Source organism: Pelobates fuscus, chromosome 12 (assembly GCF_036172605.1).
Source record: "Pelobates fuscus isolate aPelFus1 chromosome 12, aPelFus1.pri, whole genome shotgun sequence".
In the NCBI taxonomy this organism is placed as follows: Eukaryota; Metazoa; Chordata; class Amphibia; order Anura; family Pelobatidae; genus Pelobates; species Pelobates fuscus.
In genome coordinates this window covers 113,810,186-113,833,469 of record NC_086328.1, presented here as the reverse complement: position 1 = coordinate 113,833,469, position 23,284 = coordinate 113,810,186, and the positions used below count along the sequence as shown (strand labels likewise).

General features: G+C 42.0%; 1 protein-coding gene across 1 annotated transcript in view; it reads left to right on the top strand.

Annotated features, from left to right (window-relative positions):
* SLC22A18 (solute carrier family 22 member 18) overlaps window positions 1–23,284 on the top strand; it is a 78,364-nt gene that overhangs the window by 29,716 nt on the left and 25,364 nt on the right. Inside the window, exons 5-7 of the mRNA XM_063437824.1 lie at window positions 17,734–17,849; window positions 17,974–18,084; window positions 21,854–21,954. Coding sequence (XP_063293894.1) covers window positions 17,734–17,849; window positions 17,974–18,084; window positions 21,854–21,954 — 328 coding nt within the window. The remainder of the gene's footprint in view (window positions 1–17,733; window positions 17,850–17,973; window positions 18,085–21,853; window positions 21,955–23,284) is intronic.

The following is a 23,284-nucleotide window of genomic DNA, read 5'->3' as shown; positions in this document are numbered from 1 at the left end:
AATGAACCTGGTTACACCCTCCTGGCTGTTAACCAGACATCTGGTCCGGTTACTTCCTGGTTTGTTTAGCTCAGTGGAACTAAACTCCAGAGGCAGGAATTGCCCAGAGAACCTGCCCTGCAAAGACGTATCATTGAGCTGCGTTGGGAAGTCTATGATTGGACAGTCACAAAAAGTCTGGGCGGGGTTAGAAGGGGAGGACTTGCAAAGGCTGAAGACAAGAGATAAGAAATTAATGCATAATTAAATGCGTGCACATTTTATTTTGGGGTGTACCTAATAACCAGTCTATATATATTGTTTTGATTTATATATATATATATATATATATATTTTTTTTTAATTCTTTATTTTTACTGTGCACGTAAATTGTACAGGCTGTATAAGTATGTTAGGATGTTGCTATAACAATGCTATAAACAATCTGAGTAGTGTAATTGCATATCAGTAGTAGTAACACGCTAGAAACATGTACATATGACGTTAGATATTCATCGCTTCACGTTGCTAGATTAGTTACGCCTATACATATGAGACTGAAACTCAATAGCGTTGCTAGAATAGTGCAATAACCCTGTTATGGGCAATCCGGTCAATGTAATTGCGTATCATTGGGGATTACAGGTTAGGCATATGAGCCTATGTCGTACGATAATCATCGCTTAACTGTGCTAGATTAGCTATGCTCACGTATATCACAGATTGATAGGATTGATTTGCACGTGTTTTGTTTTAAACAAGATGTAAACGCATGGTCAGCAGAAAGGTTATGCGTAATGACATTGGTTATAAGCCAACTCAAGTGTTAACTTAGCTTATGCATGCATGCTTTCCTTTACTGTTGCTGACACTGAGAGCTTAGTATAGCAGTCCCGATAACAGTCGCTTGGACATGTAGCTGTACAGTCCTCTTGCAAGCTTTCCTCGCTGTTCTCGAGGGTTTAAACCCTGGATCAGTCCATGCATCGACGGTGTTGCTTGTTGATGTGAGGTAGCGTGGTGAGGACTGTCGCAATCTTGGGTGTTTGGAGATCTGCGTTTCCCAGCGGGGCCCGCTTGTGTGCTAACCTGCATGTTCTGCGGGGCGATTGTCACATCTCCAGTCCTGGGTGCCGCTTCAGGGTGTGGGTTGCTTGGCGCTGGTTGTTGCTTAGGCCTGGTGGTGCTTGCACACTGCAGTGGTCTCTGCAGTCTGGTTCCCGCTCTTGCAGCTGCCGCCATCTTAAGTTGGGCCTTGGGCCTGCACGGTGGCAGTGTCTCCGCTTTATGGCCACATGGCTTTATGGCCAGGACCGGGATCACCCCCCCGGTCCAGAGGGGGGGGTCGGGACCGGATCCGCCGGTGTTCCGTTTGGCTGTCGGGTTCCGTTGGGCAGGATAGTGGAGTGGCGGCCGTCCACTCCACTCACCGCCAGGCAGGCCCCCACCCGGTACAGCAGGGACCTCTCCTCCGAGGGACTAGAGCCCCAACGGCAAGCCTCTCCTTGGTTCTGGTAGCCCATGTGCGTTAAGGTACGTGGATGCCGAGCAGTTATTTCTCCCATAACCGCCGATTAATGTGTCTATCTAGGCATGTAGTGCGGGAGCCAGTCTCTCATGCGACCGCTCGGCTCGGCGGCCCGGCCCCGCCCCCTTGTTTTGTTTTTTAATTTGCAGTCTCCATATAATGCATTAGCCCATCCCACCAAAGATGTAAATGTTAGGCTTAAAGCACTGTGATGAGTAAGTCCAGCATTCTAAACCTGTCATTGCCTTCGGAGATTGACTGGTTAATACAGTTATATACAACATGGGTTTACTTCAGGGAGATCATGCCAAACTAATCTTATTGATTTTTTTGATTGGGTAACTAAAATTATAGATCAGGGTGGTGCAGTAGACATTGCTTACCTAGATTTCAGTAAGGCTTTTGACACTGTTGCACATAGAAGGCTTATCAATAAACTGCAATCTTTGAGTTTGGATTCCAATATTGTTGAATGGGTAAGGCAGTGGCTGAGTGACAGGCAACAGAGGATTGTAGTCAATGGAGTATATTCGAAGCATGGGCTTGTCACCAGTGGGGTACCTCAGGGATCTGTACTTGTACCCATTCTCTTTAATATTTTTATTCGTGATATTGCAGAAGGTCTTGATGGTATGATATGTCTTGGGGCGGAGCTATGGCCGTTTGGGGATGGGGCCAATCCGCGAGCGGGGGCGGGGCTTAACACGGCCCTTACCCGCTGCTGTTACTGCTGCACATGGAGGTGCAGCAAGAAGAAATCCCTGCTCCTCCACCTACCAGGCTTCAGGAATCCACTCCTCCTCCAGCTCCTGTCTGTAAGTGTGTGTGTGTGTGTGTGTGTGTGTGTGTGTAACTCTCTGCCTGTAACTGTGTGTGTGTGTGTAATGGTCTGCCTGTAACTGTGTGTGTGTGTGTGTAACTCTCTGCCTGTAACTGTGTGTGTGTGTAATGGTCTGCCTGTAACTGTGTGTGTGTGTGTGTGTGTAACTGTCTTCCTGTAACTGTGTGTATGTGTGTAACTGCCTGTAACTGTGTGTGTGTGACTGCCTGTGACTGTGTGTACCTGTCTGACTGTGACTGTGTGTGACAGTCTGCCTGTGACTGTGTGATGCTGCCTGTGACTGTGTGTGTGTGGCTGTAAGTATGTGTATGACTGTCTGCCTTTGACCGTGTGTGTGACATGTATATGTGACTGTCTGCCTGTATCAGTGTGCGTGACTGTGTGTTACTGCTTGTAACTGCTTGTGTGTGTGTGTGTAACTCTCTACCTGTAACTGTGTGTATGACTGCCTGTGACTATATGTGTGACTGTCTGCATGTGACTGTGTGCGTGTGACTTTCTGCTTGTAACTGTGTGTGACTGTCTGCCTGTAATGGTGTGTGAGGGGTTGCAGGGATTTTGTAGAAGGGGGCAGAGGTTTTAAAACGTTTACAAATTTGTGTAATATATCTATAAATATGTAAAAAATAACACATTTTTAAAACATTTAGTAGGTGTTTTTTTTTTGTGTTTTTTTGGAGGGGGGGGTGCCAAACCCAGGACCTGCCCCATGGGTGCCACATGCTCGAGGTACGCCCCTGGGATAAGAGCAAGATAATAATACATCGTGGGTGTAAAAACAAAAGGTCAAAGTATAAAATATTAGATACAGTCCTAACCTCAACATCTGAGGAAAGGATATTAGAACTTTGGAAAGAGTTCAGAGAAGGGCTACTAAACTGGTTCATGGATTGCAGGATATAACTTACAAGGAAAGGTTAAAGGAACTTAACATGTATAGCTTGGAGGAGAGACGAGACAGGGGGGATATGATGGAAACATTTAAATACATAAAGGGAATCAACACAGTAAAGGAGGAGACTATATTTAAAAGAAGAAAAACTACCACAACAAGAGGACATAGTCTTAAATTAGAGGGGCAACTCTACTACTGAGAGGGTAGTGGATACATGGAATAGGCTTCCAGATGAAGTGGTAGAGGTTAAAATCTGCGAGAGTGTTTAAGCATTTGTGTGACAGGAATAATACCATCCTAGATAAGATCAGGGATTAATGAAAGTATTTAGAAAATTGGGCAGACTAGATGGACCGAATGGTTCTTCACTGCTGTGACATTTTATGTTTTTTGTTTTTTTTTTCCCCCATAAAACGTTTAAAAAGGAAGACAGTACTCTGAGACCACTTGCACCATAACCATTACAATGAGTTGTTATGGTGTTTAAAGTAGCCTTTTAAATCAGAGTCGAGCAAGGTGTGGTTAGAATGCAGGAAGTTATTCCTGGTATATTAGGGGATTTCTGAAATAATCACAGGCCTAAAATAGCCTGCAGGGCTTACATTATTTGTGGCATGTGCTATAAGTGATACAGAAAAAAAAACATATTCTTGTTTAGAGATTTAAGTAAAAACTGAGATCTCATCTGCAGAGCTCTAAAACATTATTTTTATATGCCACTACAATATATCATGTCAAAGCTGAGCATCTGGGAAATATCATCCAGAGTCAAGAATTCCCATTGAGCAACATGTGAAATATGTGCTTAAAACACATAATACAATTTAAGCATTAGAAAATATAACAATTTATTAGAAGAAAATGAACTTTTTATATAAACTGATAATGATGTGGGTCACAGTCTGCTGCATCAGGGGGCCCAGTGCATAAGCAGATGTGGATAGATCCCTAAACCATCAGTACGTATTCCAATAAACAGTATCCTCTTACCTACTCCCTACCCCAAATATCCCATAACACCAGTGGAAAATATAAAAATAGTACTTTTTATTCATGGTGTATTAATTATACTGCGCTCTTACACATGCAGCACCATTAGAGCATCACTCAAGCAATGCTCGACATTTTAACTGCAATAATTTTAATGGATAGCGAACAATGTAGACGCAAAAAAAATAAACCTTGTTCAGCAACATCTGGAAGTCCACGGATGGGTTACCCTAAAATAAAAAATAAAAATAGATAGATTGATACTGCGCTATGCATTAATGCAGAGTTTGGCTGTTCATTAATTAAACAGTACTTAGATGTAAGTGGATGACACCTGAGTAATGACCAAAAAGGCTAGTTTGCTAATTCTCCAGTCTATTAATAGTTTGAGCTTATTAGCCGTCAATTTGCTACAACTTCCTTCTTTGTAATTAAACCCTTTAGAATTTTGTTGCGTTTTTGTGCATAGTCCAATTTATTATTATTATTATTGTTGTGTCATATTTAGGGGTTAGTTGCAGTTGTGATAATTTTAAGATTTCTTGTTTTTGAATTACCAGGCAACGCTTCCAATAAACATAACACACTGCCGTGCAAAATATTTCACTTATTTGCACAATGACATCACTTGTTACAAAAATGCAAAACAGTGAGAATTGTCTGGGTTTGCAAAGATTTCCCAATCCGCCCCTATCTCTGCTGAATATTTGATTCTAGACCTAGAAATGCTTTCAAATTAAAATTATACAGCATAGTGGGATGTGTTCACTTTACTGGGAATTGTGAAGAGTTGAGCAGGAAATGGTCAATTTTAGACAAAAAGTGACAAAGCTGTAAAAATATCACTGAAAAATGTTTCCAATTTAATTATTTTGCACTAAATTGTAAAATGAAAAAAATTTCCTTGTTTCGGTACAATTCCCAGTTTAGTGAAAACAAGAGAGGGAGTTGTTTGGGACTTTCTAAAATGAGTGATAATTTCTTGTAAACTAGCATTTTATTTCATAGAGAAATGAACCACGCTGATTGCTACAGTTGCAATCTGCCACGCTGCTGAAGCCCTAGACAAATGCAACTATAAAGACTTCAAGGAACAGACAAGCTGTAATAATGGGCACTATCAGGGTTTATCACTTGCAGGGAATTCAAAGTGAATTTCATTGGTTCAGCTATTTTGACCTTTAATTTGAAATTTACTTTTAATTCACTTTTAATCACCCAAAATTCTCACTTTAGAGAATAACTTTCTACGTGCATGTTAAGGGCCAGTTAAGGACCAGTAGAGACACCCAGACCACGTCAGCTGAATGCAATGCAGGGGTTCTTTAGTTTTAATCCTGCAATGTAAAGCAGTGCCTTTTAGTAGACACGGCAATGCTTACAGACAGTGCAGGGTTCAAGGGACACTACAGGGACCAAAACAACTTTAGATCAATGGAGTAGTTTTGCTGTACAGATCATGCCCCTGCAGTCTCACTGCTTAATTCTCTGCAATTTGGGAATTAAATCACTTTGTGTATGCAGCCCTAGCCACACCTCCCTCGAATGTGATTTGCACAGCCTTCCTAAACACTTTCTGAAAATAAATCTAATGTTTACACTTCCTGTATTGCACATTCAGTTTTTCAAAGAATTTCTTATCTCCCGCTCTGTTAAGAGCCTTCTAGACCCTGAAGGAGCCTAACGTATGTGATTAAAGTTTACAGAGCAGAAGATAAACACTTCTAAAGCAAGTTAACATCTGATTGAAAATAAAACCATTTTTGTTTCCTGTAGGCTGTGTGAGTCATAGCCAAGGGAGGCATGGCTAGGGCTGCATCAACTGAAACAAAAGAGATTTAACACCTAAATGGCAGAGAATTGAGCACTGAGACTGCAGAGGCATGATCTATACACTGGGAGTCCCACAAACCCGGGTGCAGTAGAGGATAATGGGATTTGTATTTCAGATTTCAACTTTCTACATAACACTGTACAGCTTGCCACATATGCAAGCATAGCCCATGGGGACTTGTCTATAATCCTGTATATATATGTGTGATACCTCAATTTCTACTGAAGTGTAGTAAATAGAATATATTGGTATCCAAATATACTTATCTGATATATTCAATCAAACAGCCTCTCAAGGTCGTGGCCCAGTTCCTGACCTTTTACAACATATATATCAATACAGAAAGAAATGAGATATATTGCTGTATGCAATCTAAAACAGGGAAAAAAAAACACATAGTGTAATACAGTAAAACAAATACTAATGTGCTAAGATTATAATGCACTCACGAGATCAATATGAATAGTGCGCCCAAAAGGTGCCTGCCCCGATAAACTTGGACGGCTAAGCGTCTCCACCCTCCACTGGAAATCCAAGCGGACCAAGATATGGAATGAGACTCCGGTAGGTATATGTAAAATAAATGTATAAATTTATTGTAAAAAAGAGGCCATATATATTAGCCACACAAAATAAAATAGAGGATAGGTCCTACGCGTTTCGTTCCTACGGTTGAGAACTTCCTCAGGGACCAAAATCAAATGATATAGAGGGACTTCTAGGTGTTTAGATGACTTTTGGTCTTCTAAATGACATTGGACATTCTCATGCTATGCCGCGTCACCGGAATCCCCATAGGAAAGCAGTGATTAATGCTTTCTTATGGGAATATTCTAACGCAAGCACAGCCATTGACGTCAGCTGGCGGGGGAGAAGCGTGGGCGGAGCCTGATCCAGCTCCGAGGAACAACTGTGCTGGATTCAGGTAAGAGACTAAAGGGGTTTTAACTCCTTCAGTTAATCCCTTTAACTGTCTTGCCTAAGGAAGTGATGTTGCCACTGCTCTAACCAGCTGATATATATTGTTATTTTTTTTTTTTTTTTAACGGAGCAGTTTTTTTTATTGACTTTTTTTATTTCATTTGTTAATTCATTCAAATCAAAAGCTTTGTGAATAATCAACGTGTAGGATAAATTCACCAAGCATTGAATTGTAGTGATTCGAACACCAAATCCCCAAATTCTGGCAAAAATTGTAGATTTGAAGAAAAAAAAAATGAATTCAAACTCGCTAAAATCACAGTTTGGTTATTTAAGCCTAAATTTAGCAATTTGGATTTTTATTCACTAGAGTACTGTAAAAAAAACCCTAAGGGTAAGACACATTCCGAAAGCACAGCTGAATTCTTACCTAGCGAAATTATGTCACTACGTCAGTCCTTCCCCAGCTTCAAGCCACCAGGCTCTTGTTATGGTATTTTAATTCAACTGCCTAGCAATGTGAATACCACTTAATATTCACAACCTCACATGAGAATAAGCATTGCTCTGTGGGCAATCCAATGCCCACTAGAAAGCATTTTGTTCGTTTTTTTCCAAAGAAAAGAAAGATTATTTTGTTATGTCATGCAAGAGGAATTCGGCTCTGTTCGTCTTCCTACGCTGCATTATTTTAGATTGGTTATTAACATTATACTATCCACTTCTATTCCATATGGGCATGTTGTTTACCAAAGTTATGTAGGAAAGCCGTATTAGGAAATAAAATGTTCAGCAGCGGAATCACTTCTTATCTGTAGGGAAACAAGTTTAAATTTATTGCTGGATGATTAATTGAATATTATCATTATATTCCTATCACATCATTACCTGCAGGTTGTAATGATAAAATATTATTGACTGTGTTGGGATATTTTTTTTTTTTACTTTCTAAAATGTATCAGTTGACTTTTTGTGATGTGTCTGGCCTACACTACGTTTTCTTTTTTCCTTATTTATTTCCTCACTGCAACCATGATTGAACATAAATGATATTTAGATCTTACAACAGGCTGTAAAGAGATCTATTCTTATCCTGGATAACAATATGGTTTCCTGACCATGAATTTTGAGTTCTGATCACATGGAACATTACAATACAAGTGCATCTACAGGGCAATTCCTATAATCTCACAAAGTCTCTGTTTGTTCTGGAACACCCTAACAGATTGCTAACGCCACACACACTCCCAATGGCCATGAGCAATGTTGCAGCCATATTGTACCCTGTCTGTACCAACAATATTGAAGATTTAAACTGTGCCCCTTCTCAGTTCTCTGAAAAATCTCACCAAACAAGAAAATAATGAACTTCAGACTGTAATTTTGATTTATGTTATTATGAATGAAAAAATAAATTTAAAAAAGTCTTCCCTTGACTGCTCCTTAAATGGACATTACACGCACTAAATCAACTTTAGCCTAATGCAGCTGTTTTGGTGTGTAGATCATGCCCCTGCAATCTCACTGCTCAATTCTTTGCCTTTTAGGAGTTATATCCCTTTTGTTTCTGTTTATACGGCCCTAGCCACACCTCCCCTGGCGGTGTCTGACACAGCCTACATGAATAAATGTTTAATTTTCAATCAGATGTTAACCTGCTTTATACGTTTTTATCTCCTACCTTGTAAATTGAACTTTATTCACACACAGAATGCTCCTGCAGGGTCTAAAAGGCTATTAACAGAGCAGGAGATAAGACATTCTAAAATAAACAGAACGTGTAATAAAGGAAGTATAAACAGTAGATCTCTCTTTTTAGGAAGTATTTAGGAAGGCTGTCTAAGTTACATACAGGGAGGTGTGGTTGAGGCTGTATAAACAAAGTGATTTTACTCCGAGTCCTAAATGGCAGAGAATTGAGCAGTGTGTCAGGGTACCTGTGGTCTCTACCTCCGAAAGAGGTAGAGACTTAGCTGTTCCTCCATCCAGACGGTCTGATGGCTCCCTTCCCCGCGGTCTATACGGTCATGCTAGGCCGGCCGCGAGGGAGTGACTGCCTTTTACAGCATCTAGGCAGGAAGTAGTCATCAGGACACTCCCCCGGAACGACCTGTCAGTCAATTGCTGCAGGACCAATCAAGACGCCTCGGAGGCGTGGTTACTGCTCTGAACAGGGTATTTAACAGAGCTTCTTTCATTAGCTCATTGCCCTGTCGTGGTTCTAGCTTGTTCTAGTCACTCAGTGCTTGTGTATTCTATTATCCCTTTTGGTTTTGACCCGGCTTGTTTACCTTACTCTGATTATCTCTGTTACCCTTGATTCGGCTTGTCTCTCGCTTACCTGTCTTCTGTTACCCTCGACCTCGGCTTGTCTTTGACCATTCTATACTGTACTACTTACGTTAGTCCGGCCATTCTAAGGTCCGGTATACGTATCTGGCTACTGTTTGTACTCTGCGTGTTGGATCCCTGTCCCGATCCTGACATTACGACAGGGCCAATGGATCCTGCAAGTACAAACAGTAAGCTGGCTGCTCCTGATCCTAGGTTTGAAGCCATGGATCACAGAATGGATCAGATGGCGCTTGCGCTACAGGCTCTATTAGCTTGTGCCAATAACCCACCAGAGGAGATACGTAATACCCCTGTTTCTCCTGTCGGTTCAGGTCTAGAGGTAGCCACAGTGGGTGCTTCTTCTCACATTACCCCCCCAGTATGCTATGGTGGGGCTCCTGAGAAGTGTCGTGGTTTTTTAAACCAAATTAGTATCCACTTTGAATTACAACCTCGCTCTTATCCTACAGATAGGGCAAAAGTAGGATTTATTATCACCCTACTCATTGAGAAAGCTCTGAGATGGGCCAACCCACTATGGGAGAATGATAACCCATTAGTTTATAACTATAACGCATTTGTAGCTGCTTTTAGAAGAACATTTGACCCTCCAGGTAGAAAGGTTAATGCAGCCAGATTACTGTTGCGCCTGAGACAGGAGAACCGAACACTGGTGGATTATGCACTAGAGTTCAGGTCTCTGGCGGCAGAAATCAAGTGGAATGAGCAGGCGTATATGGATGTATTTTTGAATGGCCTATCTGATGTAATCCTTGATGAGGTTGCTACCAGAGAACTCCCTGAGAATTTAGAGGATTTAATTTCATTCATCTCTCGTATAGATGAACGTCTAAGAGAGAGACAGAACACTCGAGAGAGGAACCAGAGACCTTCTTTTAGGTTAGCTCCCGCTTTTCCAAGTCCTGACTCCACGATATCTTTGCTTACTGAACCTATGCAGATAGGGTATACCCGCCTCTCTGAGGAGGAAAGACAGCACAGGAGAAGAGAGGGTTTGTGTATGTACTGTGGGGCCAAGGGTCATTTACTCTCGAACTGTTCTAACCGCCCGGGAAACGCTCGCACCTAAGTCTCTCTAGAGGACAGGCCTTGGGTGTTTCTATTTTGTCCTCTACTCCTAATTATAAAGATCACAGGCTTCTGCTACCAGTTTCCTTAACTTGGGGGAAGGAAGTAGTAAGGGCTATGGCATTGATAGATTCCGGTGCTGCTGAGAATTTTATCGACCAAGCCTTTGCTAGTAAGAACAATTTCCCATCCCAGCTAACGGAGACACCTTTGGCCGTTGAGGCCATAGATGGTAGACCACTACTAGACCCTGTTATCTTTTGTGAGACCATACCCATTGATTTAAATGTTGGTATCCTACACGTGGAGAATTTATCTCTTATGCTCATTTCGTCTCCTTCCGTTCCCATAGTTCTGGGGTACCCATGGTTGAAAAAACATAACCCTATTATCGATTGGGAGTTAGGAGAGATACTCTCGTGGGGCCAGGGCTGCCAGGATCGGTGTTTGTGCAAGGTTTCTCCATTAGCTAATATTAACATACCGGAGAATCCTACTCAGTCCACAGAAAGACAAATACCAGACCTTTACCTAGACTTAAGGGCAGTATTTGACAAGAAGAATGCCGATTCTTTGCCTCCACACAGGTCATTTGACTGTAAGATTAAGCTTCTACCCGGCACTATGCCTCCGAGGGGCCATGTATATCCTTTGTCTGTTCAGGAAAACTCGGTTCTAGAGGAGTATATTCGGGAGAATTTAGAAAAGGGATTCATCAGGAGGTCTTCTTCTCCGGCCGGGGCTGGGTTCTTTTTCATTAAGAAGAAGGATGGCACGCTGAGACCATGTATCGATTACCGAGGCTTGAATAAAATAACTGTCAGAAATGCCTATCCTATCCCACTGATTACCGAGTTAATTGATCGTCTTAAGGGCTCCAAAATCTTCACCAAGTTAGATCTCAGAGGGGCTTACAATTTGGTGAGAATCCAGCAAGGTCACGAGTGGATGACGGCATTCAATACCCGGTATGGCCATTACGAATACACTGTTATGCCATTTGGACTATGCAATGCGCCTGCAGTATTTCAAGATTTGATTAATGAGGTACTTAGGGAGTTTCAGCATGATTGTGTTATTGTTTACCTGGACGACATACTAATACACTCTAAGGAGATTGAGACTCACCATAGACAGGTCAGAAAGGTATTACACAAGCTGCTGCAACATGGTCTATATTGCAAATTGGAGAAGTGCAGTTTTGATCAGTCTCAGGTAGACTTTCTTGGATACGTGATTTCTGGGGAAGGTTTTAAAATGGATCCTGTAAAACTCCAATCTATTTTAGACTGGCCCTTGCCCAAAGGACTCAAAGCTATCCAAAGGTTTATTGGTTTTTCCAACTACTATAGGCGCTTCATTAAAGGATACTCCTCTATCATTGCGCCTATTACCAATATGACCAAACAAGGGGCTGATACTAAGTTCTGGTCTAAGGAAGCTCTTGGTGCTTTCAAGACTCTCAAGGAACTTTTTGCCTCGGCTCCCATTCTAGTCCATCCTGATACGACTCTGCCTTTCTTGCTTGAGGTCGATGCCTCTGAGACAGCAGTTGGGGCTGTTCTGTCTCAAAGGTTAGGGGTGGATAAACCGTTACACCCTTGTGGTTTCTTTTCTAAGAAATTTTCTGGGCCTGAGAGCAGATATGACATCGGGGAAAGGGAACTGTTAGCAGTCATTAAAGCCTTAAAGGAGTGGAGACATTTGTTGGAGGGGACCCTACACCCTATTACGATTTTGATGGACCACAAAAACTTGTCCTATATTGGGGAGGCTAAGCGCTTATCCTCTAGACAAGCTCGTTGGTCCTTATTCCTGACTCACTTCAATTATGTACTGACTTACAGACCTGGTTCTAAAAACTCTAAAGCCGATGCATTATCTCGCCAGTATGAACCTTCTACTGTACCTGAACCAGTTCTTTCTTCTATAGTTCCGAAATGCAATATCATTGCTAATACGAATCTCAGGATTCATTCTCCATTACTGGCCGAGATCATTAAGTTGCAACATCTAGCACCTAAACAGACTCCTGCGGGCCGTCATTTCGTTCCTCCTGCTCTTCAACTGGAACTTTTACAGTGTTTACATAATAGCAAGATGGCGGGACATCCTGGTATTCGCAAAACTTACGCGTTGATCTCTAAGGACTTCTGGTGGCCTGCTTTACGGAGGGATATTGAGGAGTTCATCGCTGCATGTGAAGTTTGTACTAAAACCAAACAACCCCATACGCTTCCATGTGGATTCCTGCACCCCTTGGAGGTTCCAGAAAAACCATGGTCCTGTTTGGCCATGGACTTTATTGTCGATCTACCTATCTCTAAAAGACAGACTGTTATCCTCACCGTGGTTGACAGGTTTACTAAGATGGCACACTTCATTCCCCTGCCTAAACTCCCGTCTTCTCCCGAATTGGCAGAGATATTCGCTAAGGAGATTTTTCGCCTACATGGGATACCCTCTCAAATTGTATCGGACAGAGGCTCCCAATTTGTTTCCCGCTTTTGGAGGTCCTTCTGCTCTCAACTTGGTATTAAATTAAACTTTTCTTCTGCCTATCATCCTCAGTCTAACGGAGCTGCTGAACGTACCAACCAGAAAATTGAACAATATTTACGATGCTTTGTTTCTGAACACCAGGATGATTGGGTCGGTTTGATTCCTTGGGCGGAGTTTGCACACAACAATCTCGTTTGCGATTCTACTCATTCAAGCCCCTTCTTCATGAATTATGGTTTTCATCCGTCTATTCTTCCTTCGGATTCTCCTTCCCAGGGGGTGCCGTCGGTTGATGTTCATGTTGCCAATTTGAGGAAGTTGTGGGATCAAACTCGACAAATCCTTGTGCACAACTCTATGTTGGTTAAGAAACACGCTGATAAACGTAGAAGGGCGGCTCCGGTCTTTGTTCCAGGTGATAGGGTATGGCTGAGCACGAGGAACATCCGTTTAAAAGTGCCATCCATGAAGTTCGCTCCTCGTTATATTGGACCCTACAGGGTGCTGACCCGTATCAATCCAGTTGCGTATCGTTTAGCTCTTCCTAATACCTTACGCATCCCGAACTCGTTTCACGTTTCATTGCTGAAACCACTCATATATAACAGATTTTCCTCCACAAAAGCCCCTCCTCGCTCCGTTCAGGTGGAGGGTCAGGAGGAGTATGAGGTTAACTCTATTATTGATTCTCGAATCTCCCGGGGGAGAGTACAATATCTGGTTGATTGGAAGGGATATGGTCCTGAGGAGAGGAGTTGGGTACCTCAGGAGGATGTTCATGCTCCCCGTCTCCGCAGGGCGTATCACTCTCGCTTCCCATCTCATCCCGGTTCATTCCGCCCGGTGGGCGTATCTGAGAGGGGGGGTACTGTCAGGGTACCTGTGGTCTCTACCTCCGAAAGAGGTAGAGACTTAGCTGTTCCTCCATCCAGACGGTCTGATGGCTCCCTTCCCCGCGGTCTATCCGGTCATGCTAGGCCGGCCGCGAGGGAGTGACTGCCTTTTACAGCATCTAGGCAGGAAGTAGTCATCAGGACACTCCCCCGGAACGACCTGTCAGTCAATTGCTGCAGGACCAATCAGACGCCTCGGAGGCGTGGTTACTGCTCTGAACAGGGTATTTAACAGAGCTTCTTTCATTAGCTCATTGCCCTGTCGTGGTTCTAGCTTGTTCTAGTCACTCAGTGCTTGTGTATTCTATTATCCCTTTTGGTTTTGACCCGGCTTGTTTACCTTACTCTGATTATCTCTGTTACCCTTGATTCGGCTTGTCTCTCGCTTACCTGTCTTCTGTTACCCTCGACCTCGGCTTGTCTTTGACCATTCTATACTGTACTACTTACGTTAGTCCGGCCATTCTAAGGTCCGGTATACGTATCTGGCTACTGTTTGTACTCTGCGTGTTGGATCCCTGTCCCGATCCTGACACAGTGCGACTGCAGGGGGATAATCTATACACCAAAACTGCTTCATAAAGCTTAAGTTAATTTGGTGCCTATAGTGTCCCTTGAATTCAGAGGATTTTACTTCACAAAGTATATGGAGGCACCTTATTGCTGGTTATTACTATAGGCCTGTGCGGATGTTCTGCTAGACCACACAGGAAGGCGTACATATATGAAGGGTATATTCAGAAATCATTAAGAAGAGAAAAGACAGGTGTAGCAGAGCTCCAGTACTCCGACCGAATACCTCCGCCAGGTCTGCTTCCTCGTAGCTATCAGGGACCCTGGAAGTAATTAACTGTATGCTAAAAAAGTAGCAAGCATGAGGTTCGGATGGCTTTAAATATGTTCTGGATGACCATTCTTATCTGCTATGATAATCTGTGTTTTGGATCTTTACATTGTAAAGTTTGCTTGTTGTGAAACACTATAAAAGTTCCTCTGTCCTAGTCCAGCGTGTAGTTTCACATGGTGGCGAGATGGACCTTTTAAAGTGACGTAACCCATCACTTTCTCAAGCAGTTCAGAGTCTGAAGCTTTTTCTAGACCGGATCCAGCCTGGGGCACTAGTTTGACCTTTCTTCGGCTGCTTATTAACAGTGGTATCCCATACAGTTTTCTTTTCATATCCCTCGGTCTGTCAGAAATGGAAAGTGAGATTTTGCAGACCACAGTTGGAAAAATCCCACTTTTCTCTTTTTTCCTGTAAATTAATTAATTCTTCAGTCAGGAAACTAACCTACAGCATACACAAAGCTTTTTCTTCTGAGTCCCCTTTCCGGGTATAACAAGCAAAGCTTTCGGTTGTCTGTGGTAAATGTCTCTAAACAATGGCTCTTTGTGCTTCTCGGGGTAGTGAATGGGATGAGGTTCATTTTGCTGCCAATTTATTTATTTTTTGGCTCGCTGTCTTCTGAATGTCTGTCATTTGCAGAGACCACTTGGACTTTGCAGGAAGGAGGAATGCCCTCTGTCAGACTAGCCACGATCTAGTCTTATGAGGGGAGGAATGCTGGTGCCACTGATTAAGCGTCCTTCATTTTTACTACCAGGCATCCTGAGTGATCAAATGTGAAAATTCAAGTATGGTGACAGCTACTCATAGATTGTAAGCTCCTTGGAGCAAGGCCTTTTTCACCTCTTGTCTCTGTCACATTCTAAATTACATGTTTTCAAATATCCCCATTCTAGAATTGTACAGCGCTGTGGAATATGTTGACGCTATATAAATTCATTTGCATTTTACTTAACAGCTCTGGAATCTGTTTGAAGAGCTCTAGAACCCTCTATCACACTGGTGGGTTTTACAGAACAGCATTAGCATCTGTCATTAAGAAGAAGCTCTTAAATCTGTATTTTGGCAGATCAGTTCAAGACCCCAGAGGCCTTTTTACCCTAAGCCAGCTTTGCAAGCAGCCAAAATGCTTCTTTTATATTGACAATATCTAGAACATCTAACATTCTATTCATCACCAGCGATATTTATACACTGAGCTGTTCTAGAACTTTTATTACACTGCCAATTCTTGTTTCTCTGTTATAATTAACACATATAGAACATGTATGATACCAAACACTGTTAGATTCTCTATTAACCTGAGCAGATCTAGAACATCAATTAAACGTAACTCTAGTTTCTCTTTTACATTGAATAGCTCTAGATTAGAACATCACACTAGACTAAAACTACTTTATTACCCCGTACAGCTGTAGAGCATCTATCATAATCAACCATTCGGTTTTCTTTATCAAACTGAACAGCTCTCGAAATTCTATTCAGTTGAACATCTCCTAGCTTCGCTCTCCATGATCAACTCTAGTTTACAAGATGTTTTTATATTAAATAAGTAAGAAATATTGCAGCGGCTCATTAACTACATTAATTAAGACATTGTGCTAAGGTCTCTCTCTTTATTCTGTTATCTCTTTGGTTTTTTTTGGAGTATCAAAGATTTCTCCATGATTGAGGGTAAGATTACTCCTTCCACGCCAAGTCCATGAGACCTTCGAGTGATAGACCCAAAGGTCCACTCTACAAATCCATTCGCTGTCTTCCTGTCATGGCCAGCTTTGGGACAAACGTCGGCTTCACCTACTGGGATATGTAATCTAAACATATCTGTAGTGCCAAGGCTACCCAACACTAGCCCATAACAGTTCTGTCATTTTATTCTACGTTTTTATTTAGCACCGCATTTATTATCCTAACTTCAATCATATATGACTAAGCAGTCCTCTACCTGTGTAAACAGCCATTTGTTTGTTTTAAACAGAAAGTGTTTATGTGTTTTCCGTCATACATGTGGTTGGCATCCTAACCTAGTCCCATCCTCGTAGTGTTGATGAGTCACAGCTTTGACTCAGAGGGATAGGTACTCTGTTGCCGTGTGCACATAATCAAACAATCATTTTTCTATTGATCGTTAACTCCTTTCGGGCTAGGCAGCTAAACAACTGATGGCAAAGCATTATTTGTTTTCAGCAATCCCTCCGTTACCAAATGTGTTAATTATTTAGATCTATCCATATTTCACCAAAGACATTTATTGTTTGACATTCTAATCTTCGATACTTTGGCACATTGTACATTGCAGGTATATAATGAAAAGTGCTAGAAGGGGCTTGTGCCCCTGAGTCCCAGAGATACAAAACTTCTCTACCCCTTTACTTTCTTATTGTCTGCCCACATCAATTAAACCGAGTTTGAGAACCTTTTTGTATGATGTCAAGAGCTGACATCATACTCTGGTCATGTATTCTTTACAAAAGCAGAGACTCAACTGAAGGGGTACGAATGGCCCAAGGACCAAAGTTATAAGGAATAAAACCAGCTACGTCAAAGTACCCAATAACTATCCTTTAATTTATACACTGGACAAAATTCTAAATGCAACACTTTTGTTTTTGCCCCTAGTTTTCATGAGCTGAACTTAGACCTAAGACATTTTCTCTGTACACAAAAGGCCTTTTTCTCTCAAATATGGTTCACAAATCTGTCTAAATCTGTGTTAGTGAGCACGTCTCCTTTGCCGAGATAATCCATCCACCTCACAGGTGTGGCATATCAAGATGCTGATTAGACAGCATGATTATTGCACAGGTGTGCCTTAGGCTGGCCACAATAACTTTGAAGGATGGAGATCGAATGAGGTTGAAATAAAATGAATATGGTTTGTTGTTCCAAAGAAGTCCTTGGCACTTCTTTATCTGTCTGTATTGATTTTATTTATTGAGATAATACAATTCAATCTGTTTTTAAGCATTTTAGGCGCCCTTAGTTTCATATTACAAAGTTACTTTCAATGTATCAGTTCTTAGGTAACTTTCCTTCCAAGTCTCTATAGGATCTGACATTTATACTTTGTCTGTCTACAGCCTCTATACGCCCTCCTTCTTTGCCCTGGCAGGAAGCCTTCTCAGCGTCATGATGGTGATGGCGTTTTTTCCGGCGCAAACCAAACAAAAGAAACAAGAATCAACATCTGAACAAAGTAAGATTAGGTCCAAGCATGTTAACCGCTCCAGGCTTGAATACTAAATGATGTTTAACATTGCACTAATGAATACAAATCTGTTTCAGCGTGTCTTAAAGCACAACTTATTTTTTTTTTTCAGAAACATCAAAATCCTCTAGCGTGTTCAACTTCGGTGAACTTGGACGACTCATGAAATTTCCAGGCGTGACAGCAATTTTTACCATAAAAATACTTTCAGGATTTCCAATAGGTACAACATTTATGTGGTTTTATAAAAAAAAAAAAAAAAAAAAAAAAAAAAGGGTAGCATAACTTTGATCCCGAAATTAATTCCAATATTGTTTGGCAGTAACCCTTTCCCTTCTATAATGTAAAAACAAAGTTTAGTTTTACAGTGGAAATGTAGCCCATAAAATCTGAGTTATGTTTCCCTTTGGTCCAGCGCTGGCCTTCTCCCTGCAGAGAACACAAATCTCTCCACCCGTTCTACAGTGACATTTATAGGTCGCTCTTGATGACTGCGTTCTCACAGATATGGAGGGCAAAAGAGGCAGAGCTTTGAGTCCACTACAGAGGTTCTATGCAGGTTGCAATGAAAGTCTGTAGTGTGATGGATGTGAGAATTATGCCCACATGCACACATTATTTGTACATTCTGGTGGCATTTCCTGATGGTCTAGGTCATGTAAAGCCATACTGCTAAACATCTTGTAAGGCAGACTGGTGGCATTCCATGGCAAAGTTGTTCTACCAGTCTTGCATGAATGTTGATAAATGCCATAGTATACAATTCGGTAAGACACAAACTCTCTAAAAACACTGTACGTCCCCCTTTTTTTTTAATGCAAATTCCAAAATGTTCCAATTTGACTTTTTTGGCCTAAAATTTGAAATTCACTTTGAATTCCCATCGACCGAATCTTTAGTAAATAACCCTATGACACATAATACAGATATATGAAGGCAGATCTGGAATCTAAATGTTACAAGCACTGAAAACTGGAAAAAAAATATTGAAATGTTTTATCTGTTTTTAAATGACAATAAAGAGTTTATCAGTTTTTGTATTGTTTTAAACAACATTTCCCCTTAAACTCTGTGTCTATTATACTTAGCTCATCTGAGCAGTTTTAACGCTTTACAACCTGTAACTTTTTATATTAAATTAATTACCCCCACCCCAACATGTATGAATTTTTCCTGTTTCTAATCTTTATAGATACCGTAGTAAGATAAAAAATACATCCCAAAAAGCCTGCATTGATCATTTGTAGGTAACATTGATCTTATTGATCTGCCTTGATCTTTTATTTTGTATATGATATTGATCTGCATTGATCTTATATTTTGTATATAGTAGTTCTTACTGCCGCCATAGGCATTTTCGTTCTAACAAAAAACAAAGCCAGTCTGTCTTCCTTTATTACTGAATTCTACCTTTTAACTTGTGTTTTTGTTTTGCGTTTGAAAATGCTTTGAAGTTCCATTCTTTATATTTTTTAAATGGAACTGTCAGAAATTAGATGTATTTCATTAGAATTCTAAGCAGTTATTATTTGTATTTTATTTTATTTACATTGTATGTTTAGCTGTCATGACAAAGTCAGGTTCTACCATGTAAATTAATACAATCTCCACGCATAATCCCATTTGCGTAAGAACATGCATGGAAGGAATGCCCGTTCATGCGTGTGCTTGTACGATGTGCTTCAGCAGATGCACTCGTAGGTAAATGACATTGCCCTGGACACATTACAGCTGTGGAGTTAAGTGTGTGTGTTTTTTTTTTTATAAACCTACACTGTTCTAGTCACCCCAGCAAGCATTTCAAAAGCGTCTACTTGGATAAGGGTAAGAGGCATCTTCAACATTGTCAGTGTGGCAGTCCGGTGCCCGGGACCCAGACACTGTCCGGGCAGCGGTGCGAGGACCGGGACCCAGAATGCCTGATGTTCAGAGTAGGAGTCACAGTGTGGAGGTGGATTGGCAGGGTCTGGTGCAGGGTAACCTCACACCCCCTGGTGTTGAGCATCAGCGTTTGTGCAGCCACATACCAGAACCCTGATTCAGCTTATGCGGATCCCAGGAACTAGGAGCAGGAATTAAGCAGACCTCCCAGGAGCTGAATAGGGAGGCTCTGCAGCAAGATTGTATCCAGTACAGTAACAAGGCAAGACTAGAGATAGGCACCAAACATGAAAACAAGACAAAACTAGGAGAACCCAGAACCGGAGCAGGACAGAAAGCAGAACCCAGAACATGTACACAAGACATGAGGAAAACAAGAACAGGGCAGGACAGACCTGTACATGAACTGGGAATACAAGACAAAATAAAACAAGACAAGACATACAAGGTAAAACAAGAGGAGAAATAACGAAGCACTATATATGAAAATCATGGGGATTTAGTTACATTATATGATCATACATTGCATAAGCCTGCCAACAACGCCAATGTACCCCATATCTGGCAGGTCCTACACTGCCTAATGTATGCTAAAACAACCAAAGAAGACATATATAGCACTTACCTGCAAGAAAGGGCAGAAGCCATGAGCAGCTGCCTGCAGGAACACTGAAACAAAAGGAATGATGGAAAACAAACGGTTGTGGCAACATAAAACAAACATTTAAAGGAAACCTGGAGACAGGGAATTCCAGGGACGGATTACAGAAATGAACCCAGAAAAACCCAGCATAAAGAAAACCAGACATAGAATAGAAAACCAGAAAAAACAAGAAAATCTAAACAAGAATAGTAACAAGAGTACTGGATACCAGAAGCCATCACCAGAATGATCCGCAGCCAGGAACAGAACGTGACAAACATACAGTGGTTAAATGTGCTCCTAACAATCACATTCACAGTGTTCTACATGTTATGTGCTCAAAGCACTTTATCAAAACCAAGTTGGAGATTGTACAAAGTTTGCAATAAAGATATTATATAATTTCATAAAATGGACAGTGGCGGTATTTACTCGATTGGTGCCAGTTTCATTTTGAGCATTTAGTACAACCATATATCCAACCAAGCTTATCATATATCTAAACAAGTTTACCTTGTATCCAACCAAGCTTATCATATATCCAAATGAGCTTACCATATACCCAACCAAGATTACTAATACCTAACCAAGGCTACATAATATAGCCAACTGAGCATACTGTATATCCAACCAAGCTTACCATATATATCTAACCGAGCTTACTTTATATCCTACCGAGCTTACCATGTATCCAAACAAACTTACAAAAATCCATCCATGCTTACCATATACTCAATGACCTTACAATATATCCAATCGAGCTTACCATGAAACCAACCTGGCTTACCATATACCCAACCGAGTTTACCATATATGCAACCAAGCTTACCATATATCCAACTGAGTTTACCATATATCCAGCCAAGTTTGCCATATACCCAACCAAGCTTACCATAAACCCAACGAGGCTTACCATATACCCAACCAAGCTTAGTATATATGCAACAGAGCTTACCATATACCCAACCAAACTTATTATATATCCAACCAAGGCTTACCATATACCCAACCAAGCTTACCATATATTTAACCGAGCTTACCATGTATCCAAATAAGCTTATCATATATCCAAACAAGCTTGCCATATGCCCAACCAAGGTTACCATATATTCAACTAACTTACTATGTACCCTCAATGGGTCAGACAGAGACTAAATAAGTGATGGGCTATATGGAATTACATTTGAAAATTTATGTCTTTGATAGATATACAAACTTGCAATTCGATGGAGATTGCTCTGGATCTATACAGACTAGGTATATCATATCCATCTATTCTATCAGCATATTCTCAATATAAAAAAAAGAACAGATCAAAATATTTTTTTCTAATATTAAAGGAAATATTCACTAGCAATATTTAATATTTTTTTCTTAATTCCTTAAACTATGCCTGCTTTTAAACAGAATTCTGTTTATAATTAAGGATTATTCTGAGTATGTTAATTAAATTTTTATATATTTTCAGGTCTGTTCATGATTATGTTTCCCATCACTTCTGTTGATTTCTTTGGCCTGGACACAGCTGGTTCTGGATATTTAATGTCTTATTTTGGCATTCTTCAACTGGTAAGAAAATGTTGAGGATCAAAAAATAAATGATGTAGCCAAGAAAATTGTACTTTGGGCAGACCTTCCATACGTTTCAGTAAGTTTTCAGTAAAAAAAAAAAAGAAAGAGTAACCTTTAATTATTAAATTTGATATGGTGTAAGGAGGTCCCCTGTCTCCCTGCACACAGTGTATTATAACTGCAGCTATAAGGTTATGGTGTAAGGTGGTCCCCTGTCTCCCAGCACACAGAGTATTATAACTGCAGCTATAAGGTTATGGTGTAAGGAGGACCCCTGTCTCCCTGCACACAGTGTATTATAACTGCAGCTATAACGTTATGGTGTAAGGAGGCCCCCTGTCTCCCTGCACACAGTGTATTATAACTGCAGCTATAAGGTTATGGTGTAAGGAGGCCCCCTGTCTTCCTGCACACAGTGTATTATAACTGCAGCTATAACGTTATGGTGTAAGGAGGTCCCCTGTCTCCCTGCACACAGTGTATTATAACTGCAGCCAGAGGCGGCTCTCTAATTAGGCGGTTTAGGCGGCCGCCTAAGGCCTCGCGCTGGCGGGGGCCTCGCGGCCGCCTAAACCGTCTCTTGGCAGAGTGTGTCAGGTCCTCGGTCACTGACCGAGGACCTGACACCAGGAGGGGGCCCGGCGGCTTGCCCGGTATGCCGCCGGGTGCGAGGCCCCTCCTGGCTGCCCGGCCACCATCGCAGACACTGGTCTGCAGCTCCGCAGTGTGCAGAGCTGCAGACCATGTGACTCGCGATAATTGGCCAATCAGAGCGTTTGGCCAATCAACGCTCTGAAATCTCGCGAGACTACTCGGTCTGCAGCTCTGCAGAGCTGCAGACTGAGAGCAGTGGCCACCGGACCACCAGGGAGCCCACTGGACCACCAGGGAAATCAAGGTAGGCTCTCCCTCCCCATCACCCCCCAAAACACTCAGCCTCACCCCCCCAGTCACCATCACCACACTCAGCCTTACCCCCAGCCTCACCATCCCCCCACCACCACCCTCAGCCTCATCACCCCCACCACCCTCAGCCTCACCACCCCTAGCCCCCACCACCCTCACCATCACCCCCCACCACCACCCCCACCACCCTCAGCATCACCCCCCTCAGTCTCACCCCCAGCCCCCCTCAGCCTCACCCCCCACCACCCTCAGCCTCACCACCCCTAGCCCCCACCACCCTCACCATCACCCCCCACCACCCCTAGCCCCCACCACCCTCACCACTACCCCCACCACCCTCAGCCTCAACCGCATCCCCCCTCAGCCTCAACCCCCCACCTCCCTCAACCTCACCACCCCTAGCCCCCACTACCCCCACCAC